General features: G+C 45.0%; 1 protein-coding gene across 4 annotated transcripts in view; it reads left to right on the top strand.

The window, feature by feature from the left end:
• LOC146550612 (voltage-gated potassium channel subunit beta-2-like) overlaps positions 1-21,957 on the top strand; it is a 257,376-nt gene that overhangs the window by 3,403 nt on the left and 232,016 nt on the right. For all 4 annotated transcript variants that reach the window (XM_085259375.1, XM_085259376.1, XM_085259373.1 and 1 more), the window contains exons 2-3: positions 890-1,227; positions 11,785-11,828. In XM_085259375.1, the coding sequence (XP_085115501.1) occupies positions 890-1,227; positions 11,785-11,828 (382 nt within the window). The remainder of the gene's footprint in view (positions 1-889; positions 1,228-11,784; positions 11,829-21,957) is intronic.

Raw genomic sequence — 21,957 nt, 5'->3', positions numbered from 1 at the left:
CCCAGTGGTGGTTATGAAGTGCTGTGAGGGCCAGCAAGGAGGCCAGTCACAAAACCCTCCAGTGCTTTAGCTTGAAGTCAGCTTGAGTGGAGTGAAAGGATACCTGAAGAGACTTTGAAGAAGGAGTGAAACTGGACAGAAAATTGAAAGCAAGACGAATTGAAAGTAGAAACTGCACAGCAATATAAATGAAATATAATTGGGGAAAACTGTAGACAGTGTTTTTGATGGAACTAAAAGAAATGGGCTGAATGAAACAGGGTTTGGATACAGAAAAGCAAAAGCAAAAAGAGTGCTAACACCTAAATGGAAGAAAACAAGCTTACAGTAGGTTAAATTTTGTTCAGCGATGGATCACAAATGTCTATTTGTGCAGTGCCATTCCAGTGAAACCACAAATATATCTGCCTACAAAACATAGTAAATTTCCCCAGTCATTTATAATATGAGAATTTTTCTGGGAAAATGGCAGTTATTAGTGCCTTGAAACACCTTTTGTTGTGATTTGGTGCTATATAAATAAAATAGAAATATAAATTTATTGACCTCAACAGTTAATACACACATTCTGAACTCCATATTTCAACACTTGAAACACTGCATGAAACTGACTGAGAAAAACTGGCTGACATAGGTTTTTCTTTCTTTCTTTTTTTTTTCAAATCCAACACACCTTTATCCCCACTCACCCATGAATTATTCAGTTTTAGCACTTGAATATTGAAAGCAGCATAGATTGAGTAGATACCAAGAAAAAAAAGCTGTGATTGTATTACAAACTTATATGCATGTGGGTGTGCTACAGTTTACTAAATGTATGATGATGTACTTAATACAGGGTTTTTGGACTCTTGTTTAATTTTTAAAAAAGTTGTCCTCTTACTTCTAGATGCCCAAACCTGGGACCAGTGGAGGGGTGGCACCTGGAGGTCGAGACAGTAATGGAATTTATCGAAGCGGTAGCATCAGCAGTGGAACTGGAGTGTCTGGCAAGATACTTTCCCTGTCATCAATGAGTGAGAGTGTGCACAGTGGCCTAAGCTGTTTGTTGTCAGAGCAAGCAATGGAGCAGGAAGAAAAGCAACAGCGCAGTCGCCACGTAGCAGATTATCAGCGCCTGAGAGAAGTTCGTGCAGCTGCTCAGCTCAAAAATCTCGAGGACTTCCTTAGGATGAACCACATTTCACTTAGGGACAGTGTGTCTTACACCACTGGCATGATTTACAGGTAAGATACACTTACAGATAATTTAGAAGAGATACTGTTAGTTTCTTATACTACCACTATAAAGGTAGACAATAAACTTATTATTGATCACCGGATTATTGTAAAGGTTGTTTAACATTATTCAATTATTGTAAACTGTTTTGGTGAGCAGGTATACTTTACATACAAGTACACATATGTTGTAATATTATTTGGCCTATTCTTGCTGTTGGTAAATTGATATACCTAATCAAGTTGAGAAAAATAAGAAAATAGGGACGCCAGATGTTATCTATATAAACAGAAGATAAATACCAATTCATTTCAATTCAGTTTTATTTATATAGTGCTAAATCACAACAACAGTTGCCTCAAGGCGCTTACATATGGAACTCCTTGTATGTTTATATAGCAACATGTATTCACATGTATGTATATTAAAGTTGTTAACCATCCATTGTCTAAAAAATAAGTGCACACTCAACACTCTTTGACCCGATGCTGTCCACTTCCCATTAGGGGATAAACCTTTTCTAATAAAAACTTTGTATACGAGAACATATAGTACCTGCATCATAGTAGAGGATTTCACAAGTTCCTTTCTAATATCATTACTATATATTTTTCATTATATGTTCCAAAATTTTCACTCACTAAAGTGTGTTTTGTGTATATGTTTTATATGCCAAACAAAGACTCACAACTTGGCTAGCCGCTTGAATAGGTATACCTGAGAAAGAGAAGGCAGGAGAATAAACCAGCTGTTCTCCACAGAACCATCCAAGGTGTACTTGGATGGCTCTCTTCCACAGCATGTCTTTTATCCTGTCTTCCTTCTCTCACCCCAACCGGTCACGGCAGATGGCTGCCTCTCCCTGAGCCTGGTTCTGTCGGAGGTTTCTTCTTGTTAAAAGGGAGTATTTCCTTCCCACTCTCGCCAATGTGCTTGCTGATAGGGGGTCATTTAATTGTTGTTTTTTTCTCTGCATGCATTATTGTAGGGCCTACCTCACCATAAAAGTGCCTTGAGGCAACTGTTGTTATGATTTGGTGCTGTACAATTAAAATTGAATTGAAATGAATTAAATAAGCTGACAACATGAGAACAGCACCACCAAGGCTGGATACTGAGCAATACTGGAACAGCATATGGGAGAAGGACCCAATCCATATTGGCAATGCTCAGTGGCTAGAGGACCTAAGAGCAGACAACAGCAACCTCCCCGAACAGGGTCCAGTAACCATCACAGTGGCAGATATCCAAGAGAGGGTCTCATAGCATGAGTTGGTCAGCACCAGGCCCCAACATGATTCATGCCTACTGGCTGAAGAAGCTGACTGCAATCCATGAGCATCTGGCAGGACAAATGAACCCACTGTTAGTCAATGAGAGACAGCGAGAATGGCTAACCAAAGGCTGGACAGTCCTGATCCTCAAGGATCCCCAGAGAGACTAGTCCCATCTAACTACCGGCCAATAACCTGCCTCAGTACCACATGGAAGCTCCTGTCAGGCATCATAGCAGCTAAGATTAACAGGCACATGGCCAAATACATGAGCGGAGCACAGAAAGGAATTTGTAGGAATACCAGTGAAGCAAACACCAGCTACACCTGAGACTACAAGAAGCCCTATGACTTGATGCCCCACACCTGAATCCTGGAATGCCTCAATCTGTACAAGATCAATAGAACCTTAAGAGCCTTAATCAGGAACTCGATGGGGATGTGGTATAGAACACTGGAGGCTAAGTTCAACCCAATATCACAAGAGAGCATCAAGCGAGGGATCTACTAAGGAGATGCTCTGTTTCCACTGTTGTTCTACATAGGCCTGAACCCCCTCAGTGAGATCCTTTACAAAACAGGCTACAAATACCAAGTACGGAATGGACCTAAGGAGCTTGCAAAGAAAAGCGTCTGGACTTGTTTAAGTTGCTTGAAGACGTTTCACCTCTCATCCGAGAAGCTTCTTCAGTTCTAAGGTCAAATGGTGGAGAGTCCCAGATTTAAGCTCTGTGGGAGTAACCCACCAAGAGGGACAATGGACCCCCTAATGATCCTCTACCTAATCACATGAGCCAAGGTGTGAAAATGGGTGTAGGTCACAATCAGCCAAGGTTTCAGGTAAGCTCATTGTCAAACCTAGCCCCACCCTATCATGTGATTTCCTGAGGTCAGATGGCCCAGGATGTGAGTGGGCGTTAAGGCATCCTGGGCTAGGTTTCACAATGAGCTCACCTGGGACTCTCCACCATTTGACCCTAGAACTGAAGAAGCTTCCCAGATGAGAGGTGAAATGTCTTCAAGCAACTTAAAGAAGTCCAGACGCTTTTCTTTCCAAGCTCCTTAGACTACTATGACCTGGATGACTGAGAACCTTCACAGACATACGGAATGGACCAATTGTCAGCAAACTCCTGTACATGGATGACATCAAGCTGTATGCCAAGAGTAAATGAGACATTGATTCACTGATCCACACCACAAAGATCTACAGCAATGACATTGGAATGTCATTCGGACTGGAGAAGTGTAGTCAGATGGTAACGAGAGAGGGAAGGTAGTCAGAACTGAGGGGATCGAACTACTAGAAGCAACATTGCATACACTGAGGACAGTTACAAGTATCTGGGAATCACACAGGCAAATGGGAACCATTAGGAGGCCGCTAGGAAAGCTGCAGCCACCGAGTACCGGCACATACTTAGACAAGTCCTGAGGAGTAAGCTGAATGAAACGAAAGAGATCCGGGCTATCAACACCTACGCCCTGCCTGTGACCAGGTACCCTGTTGGGATAATAAGCTGGTGAGGAGATGGAAGCCACTGACATCAAGACAAGGAAGCTCCTGACCATGCATGGAGGGTTTCACCCCAAGTCCACCACCCTGAGACTGTACGCTAAGTGGAAGAAAGGAGACCAGGACTAGTCAGTGTCAGTACCACGGTCCAGACTGAGACAACAAACATCCATGAATCCACTAGGAAGATGGCAGCTGACCTCAGCAGCACAGAGGCGCTAATCATGGCAACACAAGATCCATTGAGAATGGGGTCTACAGCACCAGACAAGAGCCCAAGTGCAGGCTGTGTAAAGATGCCTCTGAGACAATCCAGCACATAATAGCATTGTGCCAGGTGCTAGCAAGTGTTACTGGCCCCACTATGGTGGGCGTCAGCCAGAATACAATCCTGTAAAACAAGAGAGAAAGTGAACACAGGAGACATGCTGTCATTTGCCTGGTCAGTCTTGCCAGAATTTATTCATACAACACAAGCATATGTTCTCCACTCTTTTTGTAACTCAATTTCACCAGAACTGCTCATTCCCTCAAATAGCTCGTTTTCCACCAGTGCATTTCAATATTAAGCCACACTACTGGCATAAAACAACAAAAGCTTGAAATGAATGAAACAAATGACAAATGCACCTCTTTCCCCTTAAAACTGATAAATAAAATAATTCACATCATCAACGTTGTGTCTTATCATAGAAAGGAAACTTTACCTTCAACATTACTGCACTTCTTGTCCTTGCCAGCATTTTTGTTAGCTGTAGCTCTTTTGCTTTATATGTATTTTTCAGGCTAGTTAGATTCTAACATTGAAACAGCAAGTTTCCACATGACTTCAGGCTGGCCCGGAACACTTTACAGACAGGTTATACAAAACATTTGTCATGGACACAAAACTACAAGTTTATCAGGAACTGTAAACCCAGCCGGATTGGTGCGTCTTATTATTATATGGAGATGAGCGCAGTTGCAACAGCTTGCTAGCATTACCCAGGCATACAGCTTAGCTATTACATTCCACAGAGCTAAAGTAGTTTGCATAGCGAAAGTGACATATATCACATATCACACAGCCGTCTTATGTCATGAAAGAATAAGTATCACAGTGTCCAGCTGTGTATTTCTTTATGGTTTTGACCACATTACTGACCTGTAAAACAGGAGAGAAAGTGAACACAGGAGACACGCTGCTGTTGGCCTGGTCAGTCTAGCCAGAATGATAAGCTTATGGCAGCTATGCACCCGACTCAGTTCCCAATAGTGGTGTGTGGATCGATACTGAAATATCGATTCTTCCGATACCAGTAATTTATGTTCTAGAATCGATTCTCATATTAAAATATCAATATTTTAGTACTTTGGGGTAAATTTGTAGTTTATAATTAACAGGAGCCCAATGGAAAGAAACTATATCATTTGGATCGTCTAAATTGGAAGGAACTACTTCCTCTTACGCCTTTCATAGTCATACATATACAGCTGTATAAATGTGTTGCAGGCAGCCCCTGGCGTGCACACTCACAACAATGACTGAGCGTGAACGGAGTCCTGTGTGGACGTATTTTACCTCCACAAACAGTCAAAACGCAGTTTGCGATACATGTGGCAAGACAGTGAGGTGTTGTGGCAACACCACTAACCTTGTTAAACACCTCACAGTAAATCATATCACAGAATATGATGAGCGTATGTTGAGGCCAACTGAAGAGGAGGAGAGGGATAGGAGAGGGTGCTGCAATATTAAGCAATAAGAACAAGTAGTCTGATGTCCTGTAATCATTATGAAGCTATATTATTATTACAATTACATAATACAATTATATATGAAATACAATGAAACATTAAGTTTTTTGTACAAAGTATCTGTATCGGATCAGTATCGTCGATACCACCCTGAATTTTTCTTGGTATCGTATCGGAAAAGAAATCAGTGGTATCGCACATCGCTAGTTCCCAAAGCACACTGCTGCCCCCTACTGTCCAAAGTGTTATAGACTCTCCTGGCAACAGAGTACTTGCATGACATTGTGGACTTAAATTCCACCAATAAACCAGCAACATAAAACATGCATAATAATCTCCATATATCACACCACTTAACTCAAAATTGTGACCACATATTTGTGTGGATCACACAAGCAGGGCATACATTGAATGCCATGTATGGATTCCACGTATGACCACATCCTGGGAACATCTGTGCCGAGTATAGCCTGGAAGTCCCTAGATCAAAATGGGAGACACCGCCTAGGGTAGTCAAGAATGCATGAAATGGACAAACTGGTGATTGCTAACCAAACGGACATAGTAGTGGTGGACAAGCAGAGGAAAACATCCATAGTTAAAATAGAGTAGTGATACAGAATGACAGAAACTTCAGGAAGAAGGAACATGGGAAGCTGGAGAAGTACCAAGGACTCAGAAAAGAGCTTAAGAAGATGTGGGGGGTAAAGGAAACAGTTGTGCCAGTGGTAGTTATCGCACTCGTGCAGTGACCCCCAAGATAGACTAGTAACTCCAGTAGATCTCAGGGACAACATCTGAGATCTTTTTTCAAAAGTAGAACTGATCACGTCTAGTCCTCTCTCCATATTTACAATAATAATAGTCATCTTATTTCATGACAACCTTACCTTTATATAACCTTAGCTTTTATAACTACTGTACGTATGATTAGTTAAGCTAATGTTAGGTACTCAACTGCTGTTAGCTATTCTAGCATTAGTGGTGTAAGTTGATAGTATGTGGCATAAGTTAATGACTACCAGAGAAACTGTCCTAAATATAACTTAAGGAATAAAAACGTTTTTTTCTTACCTTGCATTCATACAACAGTATGTAGAATGTGGGTTTGAATCCAAATTTAGAGTTATAATCGATTGGTTTATACAAGCAGATGGTGCCCCACTTCTTTTTTGTCTTTATCCAGGGATAAAATAGAAAGTCCAGACTCCCAGAAGGCAGCAGTCTGCCATCTAGGTCTGGCTATCATCGATTTTATTATGGTGGAAGCAAAACAACAAACGTAAGAGGGAATTAATGAGGATGTTTATCAAATGTGAAGCGCAGTTTTGATCTTCATTTGTTGCTGGTTCAGTGAATTTTGATTGGAGACTGACAAAATAGTGATGTGTCGGTCGCAAACAAAATGGCTCTTAGAGCCGGGTCTTTGACGTGAACGACGTGAGTCGGCTCCTTATCGTGAGCCGTGGGGTTTTTTTCTTATTCCTTCTCTCATCCTCTCTCGCACTTTTTTCCGCTTCACTCCACACGCGAGTCTTGTGTTTTGTGCTGGGAAGAGGGGGAGGGGCGGTAGTTACACTGGCAGTAGCACAGGAACAGAGCGGGAGGGAAAGAGAGAGAAAGAGAGCCAGGGACACCAACGTCACATTAGAAAGGTATAGTAATCATCCACAACTATTTTCAGTTGCAGATGATAAAGGATTCAGAAAGTTTATTCATGCAGGCTCATATGACAGAGAATATGCATGTTCTTTTTGTTTTCATATTTTAATTTATATTTAATTGTGTTGTGGTTTGCAGCATTTTGTGTTTTGTGTTTCACTTTAAATTTGTTTAAAAGGAAAAAGCTGAAAATGTAAATAGTTAAAAGTTGAAATGTGAATAGTTGGTTTTTGTATTATATGATTTATTTATTACATTTTATGTGGAGTGAATAAATAAAAGTATATTTACGGTGGCCCCTAGAGACAAAGCACTTACAAACACGTACGCACTTCGAAGCACGTACAAACTCAAAAACACGTAAAAACTCAGAAGCACATAAAAACTCAAAACACGTGCAAAACACAAAAGAAGTGCTCCAGGATGCTAGGCGCAGTGTTGAGCTTTTGTTACCTAGTGGCTACACAAGCCAGCAAGTACCAACGACCGGATTTGGTGTGTGGTAGTAACAGGTAAATGAACATTTTTTAAAAATTATTTGAATATATATGAGTGCTTGTGTATAAATACACAAACAATACACATATGCTTTCAATTGTGTAATTTAAGTCAGCGGTCCCCAACCTTTTTTGCGCCACGGACCGGTTTATGCCCGACAATATTTTCACCGACTGACCTTTAAGGTGTCGCGGATAAATACAACAAAATAAAACTAGTACCGGTACCGAAAAAAAGCCGACCCTCGTCAGTGTAACCCCAGCTCTGAAGTGTTTTCACAGCGATTTACCTTACTATCCCTTCGTGTCTCTGTGTACAGATTCCCTGGACCTACCCCTGTGTTACCCGAGTGAGTGGAGTGTGAAGAGGAATGGACGGAGTGTGTGTGTGTGTGTGTGTGTGTGTGTGTGTGTGTGTGTGTGTGTGTGTGTGTGTGACTATCGGCGTCTTTCCCGTTCGTGTGTGGACCCCCGGAGCCCGGCTTTCCCCTCACTTTTGTAAATAATCACCTGGTGTATCATAATAAAGACTCTTGTGCTTTCAAGACCTAGAGCCTGCGCGTGAGTCCGTTCAGTCCCGTTGTGACAATAACGCTGAAAACGGATAAAAACCCTGAAAACCATACATTTCACACCTGAGCCTCAACTCTCGCGGCCTGGTACCAAACGACTCACGGACCAGAACCGGTCCGAGGCCCGGGGGTTGGGGACTGCTGATTTAAGTGATCTAGGTAGCTCTGTTTTGGAAGTTCAGTTAATGCTAGAAATGTGTTTTGGAGTTTGTTAGTGTTTTGGAATTTGTACGTGCTTTGTCTCTAGGGGCCACCGCATATATATAAACATATATAAATAAAACCACTTTTTTTTTTACATTAGTAATTACTTTTGTGCATAATTTTATATTATTGTTAATAATAAATTAATTAAAGCAACAAGACAACCTGAAGAGCCGGTTCTGAGCCGAAAGACCCGGCTCTTTTTAGTGAGCCGAGCCGAAAGAGCCGGTTCTCTAATAAGAGCCGGAAATCCCATCACTATGACCAAACATGCAGCATCAGAATCTGTGAGATGTCAGCTTTCAGACCTGATGGCAGGTCTGCGTACGTGCCATCAGGTGAATGATCCACGCTTTGTGTTTACATCTTTGTGCGAAATCCATTTACCTGCTCTCATTTGCTGTTTTAGCTGTTTGGTTGTTGCTGAAATAGTTTTGTGAGCTTTAACCTGAGATTGTTGGGTTTCTGGCAAAATATATTTATATTTAAAAATCGATTCAGGATTTAATTAATCAATATTGCGTTATTTAAGCTAAAATCGATTTGAATTGGAAAACTGATTTTCTAAACCCACCCCTACTGCCAATTACTGGCAGCCGGCTCTTTGCAGGCTGTTTCCAACTATGCTGATTAAAGAGAAACTACCACAGGTTTTTTATAGGTAATAATGCACACTTTTTAGGTTGCTTCAATAAATATTAGAGATGGCACGATACCACTTTTTTATGTCCGATACCGATATCATAAATTTGGATATCTGCCGATACCAATATGAATCCGATATAGTGTGTTTGAATCAACAAAACTGTTTTTTAAAATATCTTGCTGCATTTTGTATAAGTTCATACTCAAGTTTAAAACAACAACTACACTAAAGCTATTCTGTTATACCTGTATGCAAAAAAAAATATTTCATAGTTCAGCAATACTGATCAATCTAATAAACTTAAACCTACACCATCTTCCCTATTCTGGTATTTTAAAGAGTACTTAGCGTAAATATTAAGCAACCTAACTAATAGGGTTCCAACTCCCAGCAACAACAAAAATAAATAAATAAAAAATAGGGAACCACCCTCTACCTCATGATGCTTAATCGACGTAATCAACCTTAATTTGATGCAGTGTGGAAAAAAATGCACAGAAATAAATTATTTTTCAATATATTAAAATATTAAATAGATTCAACATCTTTCTTCAACAAAATTGCAGACTGCACAGATGGTACCTTCCCAAAGGAAAAAGTACTATAGCTTACTAGGGTATATATATTAGACTTAACAGTTACTATATACAGTAATGGACTTCTATTCATTTTGCATCAAATTAAAACTTTGGGTGTCAGATAATTATTTATTAAAAGCTAGACATTTTAAATGAGAATAAGAAAGAAAAGTATGTCTTTGTGCCTCCTTTTCCCTGTTAATGCCCTATCGGCCCCCCTGGCTAAACTGTGTATCCGCAGATACACAGTTTAGATCCGCCCCTGCACAGTTACCAGCGTCAGCTACGTAGAAAAAGATCCTGGTGTAGAAAGTAATATTAAACAAATTCTAACAACAGCTTAAACGTGCTGCTGTTGTTTATCCGCTGGTTTCCTCTTTCTGGTGCAAAGTGGGCCAAAAACAAACAAGACAGACGGACTCGCAACAGAAAAGCCGATCAGCTGATCATTAAGCAATTTCATGATTGAAGTAGCAGCAAGAAGAGGCAGTCGCTCCATATATCGTTTGTTAAGCTTAACGCAGGAATACTTTACAAACATTCAGAGATGGACTTACACACTTGCTTTACTTCTCTTGGGATAACTTTGTCGGAGATGAAATGCCGGGTTGCTAGCGAAGCTCCACATGCTATCCAGACCACCGACAGGTCCCGCATGCCACAGCCGCTCTATCACGTGATGCATACTGCTCCGACGTGCTAACGTTCTGAGGCGAGTTACGGCGTGTTGCAAGTTTTGTGAGGAGCTTTCGTGATATTTAATGGATTGGATTACATTTTTTATTTTTCTCCGATATCCGATCCAGTAATTTAGGTCAGTATCGGACCAATACCGATACGTAATATCGGATCGGTCCATCTCTAATAAATATTAATATGTTATTAAATAGAAACCGTCAGTTTTGCATTTTGCAGCTCTGTTTTCCACTTATTACACAGAAACTACCAGGTAATTGAGTGGTAATAATTTAGAAACTACCAGATTATGACATTCTTGTGCATTGTGTGTGTGTGTGTGTGTGTGTGTGTGTGTGTGTACTATTGCCACTTTATTATTGAGCTGTAATAGGAAATGTTACCAAACTTTTTTTATAAACATAAAATATACATTTTTTTTCTCATGCACTTGGTCAGTGATCACCACTCTCATGCTTTCAATAGAATAAGTTGCTCATTTAACATGAGTGAAACTGTGACAGAGCATATTGGCACAGCTCAGACAGTATCCAACTGGACAGCTTCATACCCTGTTCTAAGGTAACAGATGCTGCCTTTTCTGTATTCTCAGTATTTTTGCTTCTTTGGGAACTTTTAAAATAACACTTTAAAATAATGGAAATTCAACAGACATTTCCTGTAATTAAAAGAGTTCAAGAGATAGGAAGCTCAAGTTAGAAGCTTGAGATAGAAGTTCAAGCTCCTCTTGAGCTTCTATCACACACACACACACACACACACACACACACGCCCTCTTACAGCATCCATAAGTGACTGAGACTCTCTTCTAGACACCCACAGGCACAATGTACATTTCATATTTTTAATTTAAATAGTTCAGATTGTCTATTTTATTTAATTCATTTAATGTACATAATTCACCCACTTGCTGCACTCAATGCCACTTACTGCACATAGTGCCCCCCATGTATATATTCACTTAATGTATATAATGTTCTTCTCTCCCCTTTTGCACAGTCGAGGAGTGTGTCAGGATACATTTCACTGCATGTTGTACTTGTATAACTATGCATGTGACAAATAAAGAATCTTGAATCTATCTTGAATCTTGAGTTTCAAAGTGTTCATGTATGTATTTTGTTACAGTTTTTATGGTAAATAAATCTATTCCTACTGCTTATTATTTCTTCTTTGTTAACAGAAATCTTGGTAAATCAGGGCTCAGAGTATCCTGCCTTGGATTAGGTAAGTATGGTATATATGGAACATATACAAATTTAAGGTGTATTCTGTATTCAGTTTTCTTTAAAATGACAAAATACCCGGTATTCCCTTGATACTGTGTGATAAGTCATAAAAATGTGAATCATTTTAAAAGAAATGTTTTACCATGTTAATTATGACGGTTCAGTATGTCCATTTTCAATTTATAAACTATGGCTGTAGTGATGCTAGCACATTTTAGCAGCTCTGGTAACCTTATTGATGTGATAAATATGAACAGATATTCTTTCTCTGACTTTTTGGATCAACAACAAGTACTGTAGAAGTTTTGTCTCGTCTCTATCTTGTATCTACTTACTTTTAAGAAGTGTTGAGACATCCAGCAGTTGATGTCATTAGTGCAGCTTATTAATTTGTGGATGGATTTTTTATCATCAGAGGAAAGTGATAAGTAATACTGTGTAATGTAATGGACCGAGGACTGACACAACTGATTGAATTTTTCATTTGTGCAGAACTAAAATTGCGAATTGAAAAATAAAAACTGTTGAGCTGTTGAAATTATTTTTAAAACAGTGAAATACAGATGGGGATGGGGTTGAGTAAAGAGGTATAAGACTTGATGAATGACTGCTTCTTCAGGATTTACAGGTTAGAATGTGAGCATTGAGCCTGTGGCAGTAATTAGATCATTATGTGAGGGAGTGCTAGATAGATTACTATGAGAGGCTAAGATATTACACAAGACACCAATTCATCACACCTATTTGTTGAAAGAAATTCAGTTGGTATGTTTTTGGAGGCATTAAACAGTTTATCAGTGGATGAAGACAAAAAAATGGAATAGACTGGATTTTATTGATCAATTGGGAGATGTAGGATTGTCTGGCTGATTTGATTCCATTGTTGGAGAAGTAAAGTGCATTATTTCTTTTTTTTATTAATTTATGATGATGATGATGATGATTATTGCATCATTCTGTAGGATCTCCAGCAGTGTCTGTTTACCACGTTTACCTTTACATTGTTTCTCTAGGGTGCTTTTGATGAACCACATTCATTAATAGTTTTGACAGGGGCAATGTGGTCAATCATTTGATAAATGGTACTACAGAATGTGTCCATCATTTCATCACATAATTACAGTAGTGTACACTTTGAAAACTCACTGATGAATAAATTCAGCTTTGCTGTCATTGATATGATGCTTATTGACAAATCAATTTGTATTTGTTTTTGACAGATGAATAAAATATTTATGAAAAGAGAAAAATAGCTCACCAATTTCTTCCAGGAAGCCGTGTCTCAGTCTGGGAGGATGATATATAGTAAGCAGTAATACAGCAGGAGAAACTGACGTTATAGAATAAATCGACGAAATAGAATTATTAAATCTACATAACTAAATATTTAAAACTCAGATAATTTTCAAGTAGCAAAGTTTTACAATAAAAAAATTTGTTGTTATAAATCACATTGCCCCTCTTGTTTTTATGGATGCAATGTTCAAAAGTGTAATTGGTGGGTGATGCTTCAATCAGCTCTATATTTCCAGTGTCATGAAGCCAGGTTTCAGTAAGAAGCAGTCTGGTCCTGGGCCGGGACCACCTGATCATCTTGCATAACATGTGCAGGCTTAAGTCTGTCAACAGAGACACCCTCCTGCCAACCGCCAAAGTCCAAAAAGAAATGTTTTTCGCCCAGTTTAAGAACGCTGTGTGGCCCGTCATATGGTGGACACAGTCCTATGGGCATCATGCCTGACGAAAACGAAACGAGCAAAGTCCAACGACCTCGGAACAAAAGTGTCAGGCAGGCAGTGGTGCACAGGACCAGGAACAGGAAATGAGTGTCTTGGGGGGCGAAAAGGCAACATAGAGGTATCGAAACACGGGGGGGGGGGGGCTCTCATGTAGTGATGTTCGATTCGTGAACGAATCGTTCAATACTTGAGAATCACTTTACTGACTCGTGAATCATGATTCACAAGCCCAACTGACTCACTGACTCATCCCTGTTGCTGTTAGCAAACTAATTCCATTAGTAGAAATATATCTAGCTTATAATTAAAATTGTGGGGGAAAAACAACAGCCAGTTTCGTAACAAAAGCATTTCTGCTCTGAACTGGAAGAAAAAACCCTGAGTAGAAGCTCAAATCAAGAAAATAGCTCCTCGGTTCAGAGTAGCATCGCGCTGCTAACATGCTAACAACACATTTGAGCTACTCACCCCCTCGCTTCCTGTGCTGAATCGTAAGCATAAGCGAATCACTCAGGACGCGCTCACCCCCTCCCTCCTGTGTTGAATCAAAGAGCGAGCGAACGAATCACTCACTCACTCACTCACTAACCCCCTCCCTCCTGTGCTGAATCAATGAGCGAACCAATCACTCAGGACTCACTAACCCCCTTCCTCATGTGCTGAATCAAAGAGCGAGCGAACGAATCACTCACTCACCCCCTCCCTCCTGTGCTGAATCATAGAGCGAGCGAACGAATCACTCACTCACCCCCTCCCTCCTGGCTCACAGCTTCTTATTCTTCTTGGTTGGCAAACAATGTTAAGGCGCATTACCGCCCCCTGGCTCACAGCGCAGTGGACATTTAGATGAGAAAATATATATTTGACACACTTAAGGAAAATACTAATAAAATACAAATAAACAAAATAAATGTTTATTAAGCAATTTTGATAGGAAGTTGCTTAATGTCAAAGGAGCTTGCAAAGGAAAGCGTCTGGACGCTTTTCTTTGCAAGCTCCTTTGACTACGATGACCTGGATGACTGAGAACCTTCACAGACGTAGAAGTTGCTTAATTTTAGAAATGTTTTTGCTCTTTTTTCTCTATAAAATAGTTTTGGGTTTTTTTTTAATCATTCATCTTAGCAGTGGGATTTACATGAAAAGCGAAACAAATTAAGTTTGAGTGAAAATGTAAAATTTTGGCACTCTCTGGTCAACTGACTCAGTGAATCAAATGACTCAAAAATCTGATTCACTTTGGTGAGTGACTCATTAATACTCGATTCAGTAAAAAGAATCAAATTTACCATCACTACTCTCAGGTAAGAATTTCCCGGGGACCCGGAGGGGCTGGCCGAGGGAGACCCCGAGGTCTTCTTTAACCGCACTACTCAATCCCAGTAAAACCCACGGAAGACGGTCGACCCAGTCGCCACCTGTTAAGGAAGCCCAGAGCACGGCCTTCCCGTTAGCTTGCGGGTGGTATGCTGTGGTGCGGTGGACCTTGACCCCCAGGCCATCAGCCATGGCAGACCAAAGCTCAGAAACAAACTGGGGGGCCCTGTCTGAGGTAATGTCAGCAGGGGGACCGAAACGCGAAACCCACGTTGACAAAAATGCTCTGGCCACTGTCACCGCTGTCGTGGACACAGGGGTACCGCCTCCGGCCACCTGGTCGTGCGGTCCACCACAGTCAAAAGGTGCGTGAAACCCTGTGACTGCAGCAAGGGACCAACCAGGTCCACATGAACGTGATCGAAACGCCTACCGGGGACACGGAATAGTTCGAGGGGTGCCTGCGTGTGCCGGTTGATTTTCGAGTGTTGGGATGGGATACAAGCTGCCGGCCATTATTTCACCATTTTGCGAAGGCCCGGCCAAACAAACCTGGCGCTGACCAGCTTGACCGAGGCCCGGACGCTGGGATGAGAGAGGGCGTGCACCGAGTCAAAAACACGACAACGCCATGAAAGGGGAACCACCGAGCGGGGGCGGCTGGTGGAGACATCGCAAAGCAGGTGTGGACCGCCGTCCCACACAGAGGTGTCCTCCAGCAAGAGGCCCGTTTTCGTTGACTGAAGGGCAAGGATGTCCGGGTCAGCACGTTGTTCAGCGGACATGGCAGCGTAGTCGATGCCGACATACACCAGAGAAACCAACACGCGTGGGAGACAGTCAGCGACTGGATTGGACTTACCAGTCACATGCTGAATGTTTGTGGTAAACTCTGAAATGGCCACCAACTGGCACTGCTGACATGCGCTCCATGGGTCAGAGACCTTGGACATGGCAAAAGTCAAAGGTTTGTGGTCAACGTACGCAGTAAAGTTGCGACCCTCGAGGAAAAAACAAAAATGTTGTGTTGCGAGGTGCAGGGCCAGCAACTCCCTGTCAAAAACACTGTACTTGCGTTCGGCATCCCGGAGCGTACGACTGAAAAAGGCCAGCGGTTGCCAGAGACCTGAAACCAGCTGCTCCAACAAGGCAACCCAAATGGGCAACATCAATATATCATCCAGGTAAACAAAAACGAACGGCAGCCCGCGCAAAACGGAGTCCATCAGCCGCTGAAAGGTCTGGGTGGCACCTTTCAGGCCAAATGGCATGCGCAAAACCTGGTGATACCCCCGCACCAAGTCAATTTAAGAAAAAAATCGAGGTTCCGGCGAGATTGGCCGAAAAATCCTGAATGTGGGGGATGGGGTAACGGTCATTCTCCGTGGCATTATTTCAACGCCGGAAATCTCCGCATGGCCGCCACCGAGCGACCGATTTGGGCACTATGTGAAGCGGAGAGGCCCATGCACTGTTCGAACGCTGTACAATGCCAAGGCGCTCCATGGCTGCAAACTCTTCCTGAGCGACGGACAGTTTCGCGGGGTTGAGCCGGCGCCTCAACCCTGTGCTTCGTTACCGTTAGGGTAAGACAGCGATGGAAACTCTAAAAGCAAACGCTGAAAAGCAACCCCGGAGGTCACTACGTTAGCCCGAATGAGGGGCTCGGCGGCCCGAGTAAAACAGGGTAGCGAAGAAAACGAGAGAGCACAAACATACTGTGGATGCAGGGGCGGAGGACAGAAGAGGGAGACAGTGAGACGGTGGTGGCCTAAAGAGAGAAGGAGGTATAAGCTGTGTCTCCCATCTATTATATTGGGGAACGTTCTGTCACTAGCAAACAAGATAGATGAGCTAACAGTGCTAGCATGGAGTCAAAGGGAATATAAGGAGTGTAGCTTGATGTGCTTCACTTAATCAAGGACGCACCAGGATACTCCTGATGAAAACTTATCCTTGAAAGACTTCCACACTGATCAGACCAGGGGGTTTGTGATTCTTGTTAACAACAGAGAGTGTAACCTTGCTCATATAACAATCAAGGAGCGGATTTATTTTGTCTGCCTTTCTTTGCTGTCAAATAAATTAGTTTAAGGACTTTAAAAAGTCTGTGTTTTGTGTCTGCCTTTGGGCCCATCCTCACTTCGCTCATGACAGTACAACCTGGCCAGTCATGGACCCAGCAGATCCAATATTTGCAGCCATTAAGTCACACGGGGTGCTTTGTCGGGCTCACACAAGCAAGTGTTGCAGTATTTAGACAAACAATGCCAAGGAATCAGCGACACACAAGACAAGATGTGTTTGGTAGTTTGTGACATTCATCCTAGTGTAACTGCTTAGGCACCAAATCTTGAGTGCTAGCGCGGCCTGAGTCTTACTATATATTTTGACCTATTGCGGCGTGCCTTAATTTGTTCACGCCGTTTTTGAAGACAGTTCCACATAGTGACTATTAAATATCCATCAGGGCAGTTGCTGTGAGGCTGATTTTGCAACTATAAAATCAGCCACACATCAACTGTTCCCTGACTTTAAGACAGAGGCAGCTGAGACATGCTGGCCTGAATATGTGCTACTGGGGTTTTAAATAAAAGACCAATTTGTCTCTCATGATGAGCCTCCTTGGTTTGAAAAATTTGTTTCCCTCATGCTCTGTATTGACATTAATGATAGGTTTGTAGCTTAAACCTATTCAATATAATTTAATTACACAGCAAAGCAAGACACGAATAGGCAAAGTTCTTTATGTTTCTTGTGCACGGGAGAGAACTGGACAAACGCCGTTCCTTCGCTCGACCCCATTTGCTCTCGTCTGCTCCCCCGTAACACTGCTCTTTTATTGAGGTTACATGAATATACATAGGTTCATTAACATATGACGTCTACATACACACAAAGAGTACCTTGCCTGTGCGTTGTGTAAGTGTGTGTGTGTGTGTGTGTGTGTGTGTGTGTGTGTGGTCAGTGTGTGTGGTCAGTGTATGACCCCATAAAGACTTCCCTAAATCTGCTGGTCTGGAAGTCCAGCAGTTCATCTAAACAAAAGGCACTTAGCCTAAAACAGATATAGATAGGTTTATCCTACCATAAAACAATAAGACAAGGTACGACCTCTTCCCATGCTCCCAGGATGTAGGTGTGAATGCCAGAACACTCTGGAATGCACACCAAGCCTTTGCAGACTATTAAGGATCACACATCCTATCACTACACAATCGATTATACACCTCTAAGCATATATGGAAACAAGATGGCGCCGAGTATGGCAGCCTCGTCGCGAGCTCCCCCAAGCAACAGCTGTTTTCTGTGTTTAATTTTACTTTTCCTTTATTTTTTCACGACTAGTACATGTCTCCTTGTGTACGACCAACAAACCTTACTGGACATAAAAGACGGACTTTCTTATAACTAACAAGTTTTGCAACACGGACGCTCCGTTTGCAGACCCCCCATTCATCTCACCTGAGACGCCTTTGTTCTCTGGCCCTGGAGGCCGCAAACGCCGACGCAGAGGGAGAAGATCTGGCGTTCTGGTTCGACTGAGACGGCGCACTAACAGACCACCAGACCAGTTTATTACTGGCTAATGTGCAGTCTCTGGAGAACAAGCTATGCGAGCTTCGGGCACGGATCTCATTCCAGCGAGAGATGCGGGACTGCTGCGTGATCTGCCTCACAGAAACCTGGCTATCGGACAAGGTACCGGACTCCGCAATACAACTACCGGGGTTCTCCGTGCATTGCGCGGACAGGTCACAGGATCTTACTGGGAAAAGCAGAGGCGGTGGTGTATGTTTCATGATCAACAACAGCTGGTGTGATTATGCGAACGTGCACCCGGTCAAATCCTTCTGCTCACCGGACCTGGAGTACCTGATGATTAAGTGCAGGCCATTCTGGCTACCGAGGGAATTTACAGCAGTGATTATTACGGCTGTTTACATTCCCCCACAAGCCGACACTGACCGAGCACTCAGGGAACTGTACAGCGCGATCAGCAGTGAGGAAACCGCACACCCAGAGGCAGCATTTATCGCAGCCGGCGACTTTAATAAGGGAAACCTGAAGAAAGTCTCACCCAAACTCCACCAACACATCCATTTTAACACTCGTGGAAATCGGCTACTCGACCACTGCTACACCTCTTTCGGACCCTCTTTGCCTGAGTGGCCGCCGTTGCCTTCCGCACGGCCGGCCCCGGACCCTCTTTGCCTGAGTGGCCGCCGTTGCCTTCCGCGCGGCCGGCCCCGGACCCTCTTTGCCTGAGTGGCCGCCGTTGCCTTCCGCGCGGCCGGCCCCCGGACCGCCATCGCCTGAGCGGCCGCCGTTGCCTTCCGCACGGCCAGCCCCGGACCAGCGCTGTCGCCGTTGCCTTCCCCACGGTCGGCCTCCCGAACTGTGTCCACGACGCCGCCGTTGCCTTCCGCACGGTCGGCCCCCTGAACTGTTTGGACTCCTGTGCTGTCGGCCCCCGGGCCGGCCCCCTGAACTCTTCTGTTTTGGATTCCATTTTTCTTGGGCTGTGGTGTGTTTTGTTTCATTGGTTTTTTTGGGTTGGGACTCGTGTTTTGTTTTTCTTTTTGTCTTTTGGCCTTCTGGTGCTCCTGTTTTGTTTTGCCTCGATACGTGTGTTTGCTATACCATATATCAGTAAGAGCAGATATAACCTCTCTCCTAAGTTGTGTGTGCATGCCAGAGTGCTCTGGGAGGCACACAGAGTCTCCACAGACGGAGTCCACACCGAGACAGCACCGGTGGGCGGCCACGTGGTCCGCGGCCGAGACGAGACAGTTCAGGCGGGCGGCCACGTGGCCCGCGGCCGAGACGAGACAGTTCAAGCGGGCGGCCGAGTGGAAGGTGGTGGCGACCACTGAGCCGGTCCGGTGGGCGGCCGCAAGGAAGGCGGCGGCGGCCACTGAGCAGGTCCGGTGGGCGGCCGCGAGGAAAGCGGCGGCGGCCACTGAGCAGGTCCGGTGGGCGGCCGCGAGGAAGGCGGCGGCGGCCACTGAGCAGGTCCGGTGGGCGGCCGCGAGGAAGGCGGCGGCGGCCACTGAGCAGGTCCGGTGGGCGGCCGCGAGGAAGGCGGCGGCGGCCACTGAGCAGGTCCGGTGGGCGGCCGCGAGGAAGGCGGCGGCGGCCACTGAGCAGGTCCGGTGGGTGGCCGCGAGGAAGGCGGCGGCGGCCACTGAGCAGGTCCGGTGGGCGGCCGCGAGGAAGGCGGCCGCAATGACGACGTCCAGAACATGGCTGACGTGACGACGCGGCAGCCGCAGGACCAGGCGAAGCAGAAGCTGAGGCCGAGGCCTGACCAGGCGAAGCAGAAGCAGAGGCCGAGGCTGGACCAGGCGAAGCTGAGGCAGAGGCCGGACCAGGCGAAGCTGAGGCAGAGGCCGAACCAGGCGAAGCAGACGCTGAGTCCGAGGCCGGACCAGGCGAAGCAGACGCTGAGGCCGAGGCCGGACCAGTCGAAGCAGAGGCCGAGGCCGGACCAGGCGAGGCAGCGACTGAGTCCGATGCCGGACCAGGCGGCGCGGAAGCCTCTGGCTGGAGACAGGCAGGGCCAGTAGGCGCGGAAGCCTCTGGCTGGAGACAGGTAGGGCCAGGCGGCGCGGAAGCCTCTGGCTGGAGACAGGCAGGGCCAGTAGGCGCGGAAGCCTCTGGCTGGAGACAGGCAGGGCCAGTAGGCGCGGAAGCCTCTGACTGGAGACAGGCAGGGCCAGTAGGCGCGGAAGCCTCTGGCTGAGGAGCGGCCGGGCCAGCGGGTGCGGAAACCCCTGGCTGAGGAGCGGCCGGGCCAGCGGGTGCGGAAACCCCTGGCTGAGGAGCGGGAGAGCTCACAGCTGGCTCTGGGTGCTGTGGCTGCAGGTCTGGGAACTGAACAGGATGGTAGACGGGCGACTGGGAGACAGGAGGCGACTGGACTACAGACTGAGCAGGAGCAGACTGGACTGACTGGACTACAGACTGGACCGGAGCAGACTGGACTGACTGGACCGGGGCAGACTGGACTGACTGGACTACAGACTGGACCGGGGAAGACTGGACTGACTGGACTACAGACTGGACTACGGACTGACTGGAGGGGACTGGAGGACAGGAGACGGAAGTACAGGGGGCTGGAGTGAAGGCTGAACAGCAGGTGAGGGAACTGACTGGAGTGGAGGCTGAACAGCAGGTGAGGGTACTGACTGGAGTGGAAGCTGAACAGCAGGTGAGGGAACTGACTGGAGTGGAAGCTGAACAGCAGGTGAGGGATCTGACTGGAGTGGAAGCTGAACAGCAGGTGAGGGAACTGACTGGAGTGGAGATGCTAAGGGATGAACAGAGGTAGGCGAGGCTGACGACGGAGCTGAGGTTGGTGTGGCTAATGGCTGAGCTACAGACTGAGCTAGTGACGGAGATAAAATTACAGCTTGGGCTAGTAAGGCTGGTGCCTGGGCAGGGGACAGTTCAGCTAATCTAACTAGGGATAGTGCGAGGGTGTGAAAGGCTGGGTCAGGAGGTGGATGAAGTGGTGAGGTAGCAGGTGAACCGGTTAGCTCTTCCAAGCCTCTAGGGAGGTCTGGCTGGGTTCTGGCTGCCCTCAGCCTGGGCGCTGGGACAGGCACCCCCACCCGAGAAACAGAAGCAGGTGTGGAGGTAGACTGGGTCACAGCTGCCCTCGTCCTGGGAGCTGGCACAGGTTTGGGTGTAGGCTGACTGATAGGGGTGGAAATAATGACTGGGTGGGTGAATCTGCCAAGTTTCTCAGGGATTATGCTGGTCCTTCTGCCACCACTATTTACAGTCTTTGGGGGAGCAGAGCAGAACAAATCTTCCCAGTCCACAGAATCCTCCAGGAGGGAAACATCCCATGAATGAGAGATGGGTTTATGATTGGTTTTAAGTGGAGAGTCAAATGAGGGTGGAAAACAGTCACTGGAACTCACCACCGGGAATTGCTGGAAATAGTCCATTTTATGGCGGCGTGTGCGCCGCTTTCTCCGGGAGGAGGAAGCGGGCCGGGTACACGTCCGAGCCTCTGGCACGGGAACCTCTGTTGAGCCGAGGTGGGAGGCGGAGCCGCTG

This window comes from Mchenga conophoros, linkage group LG20, assembly GCF_057382185.1.
Source record: "Mchenga conophoros isolate Kocher_MC1m ecotype Shallow Benthic linkage group LG20, M_conophoros_male_GT1.1, whole genome shotgun sequence".
Classification (NCBI taxonomy): domain Eukaryota; kingdom Metazoa; phylum Chordata; class Actinopteri; order Cichliformes; family Cichlidae; genus Mchenga; species Mchenga conophoros.
Note: the sequence above shows the minus strand (reverse complement) of the source record. Positions and strands in the feature narration are given on the sequence as shown.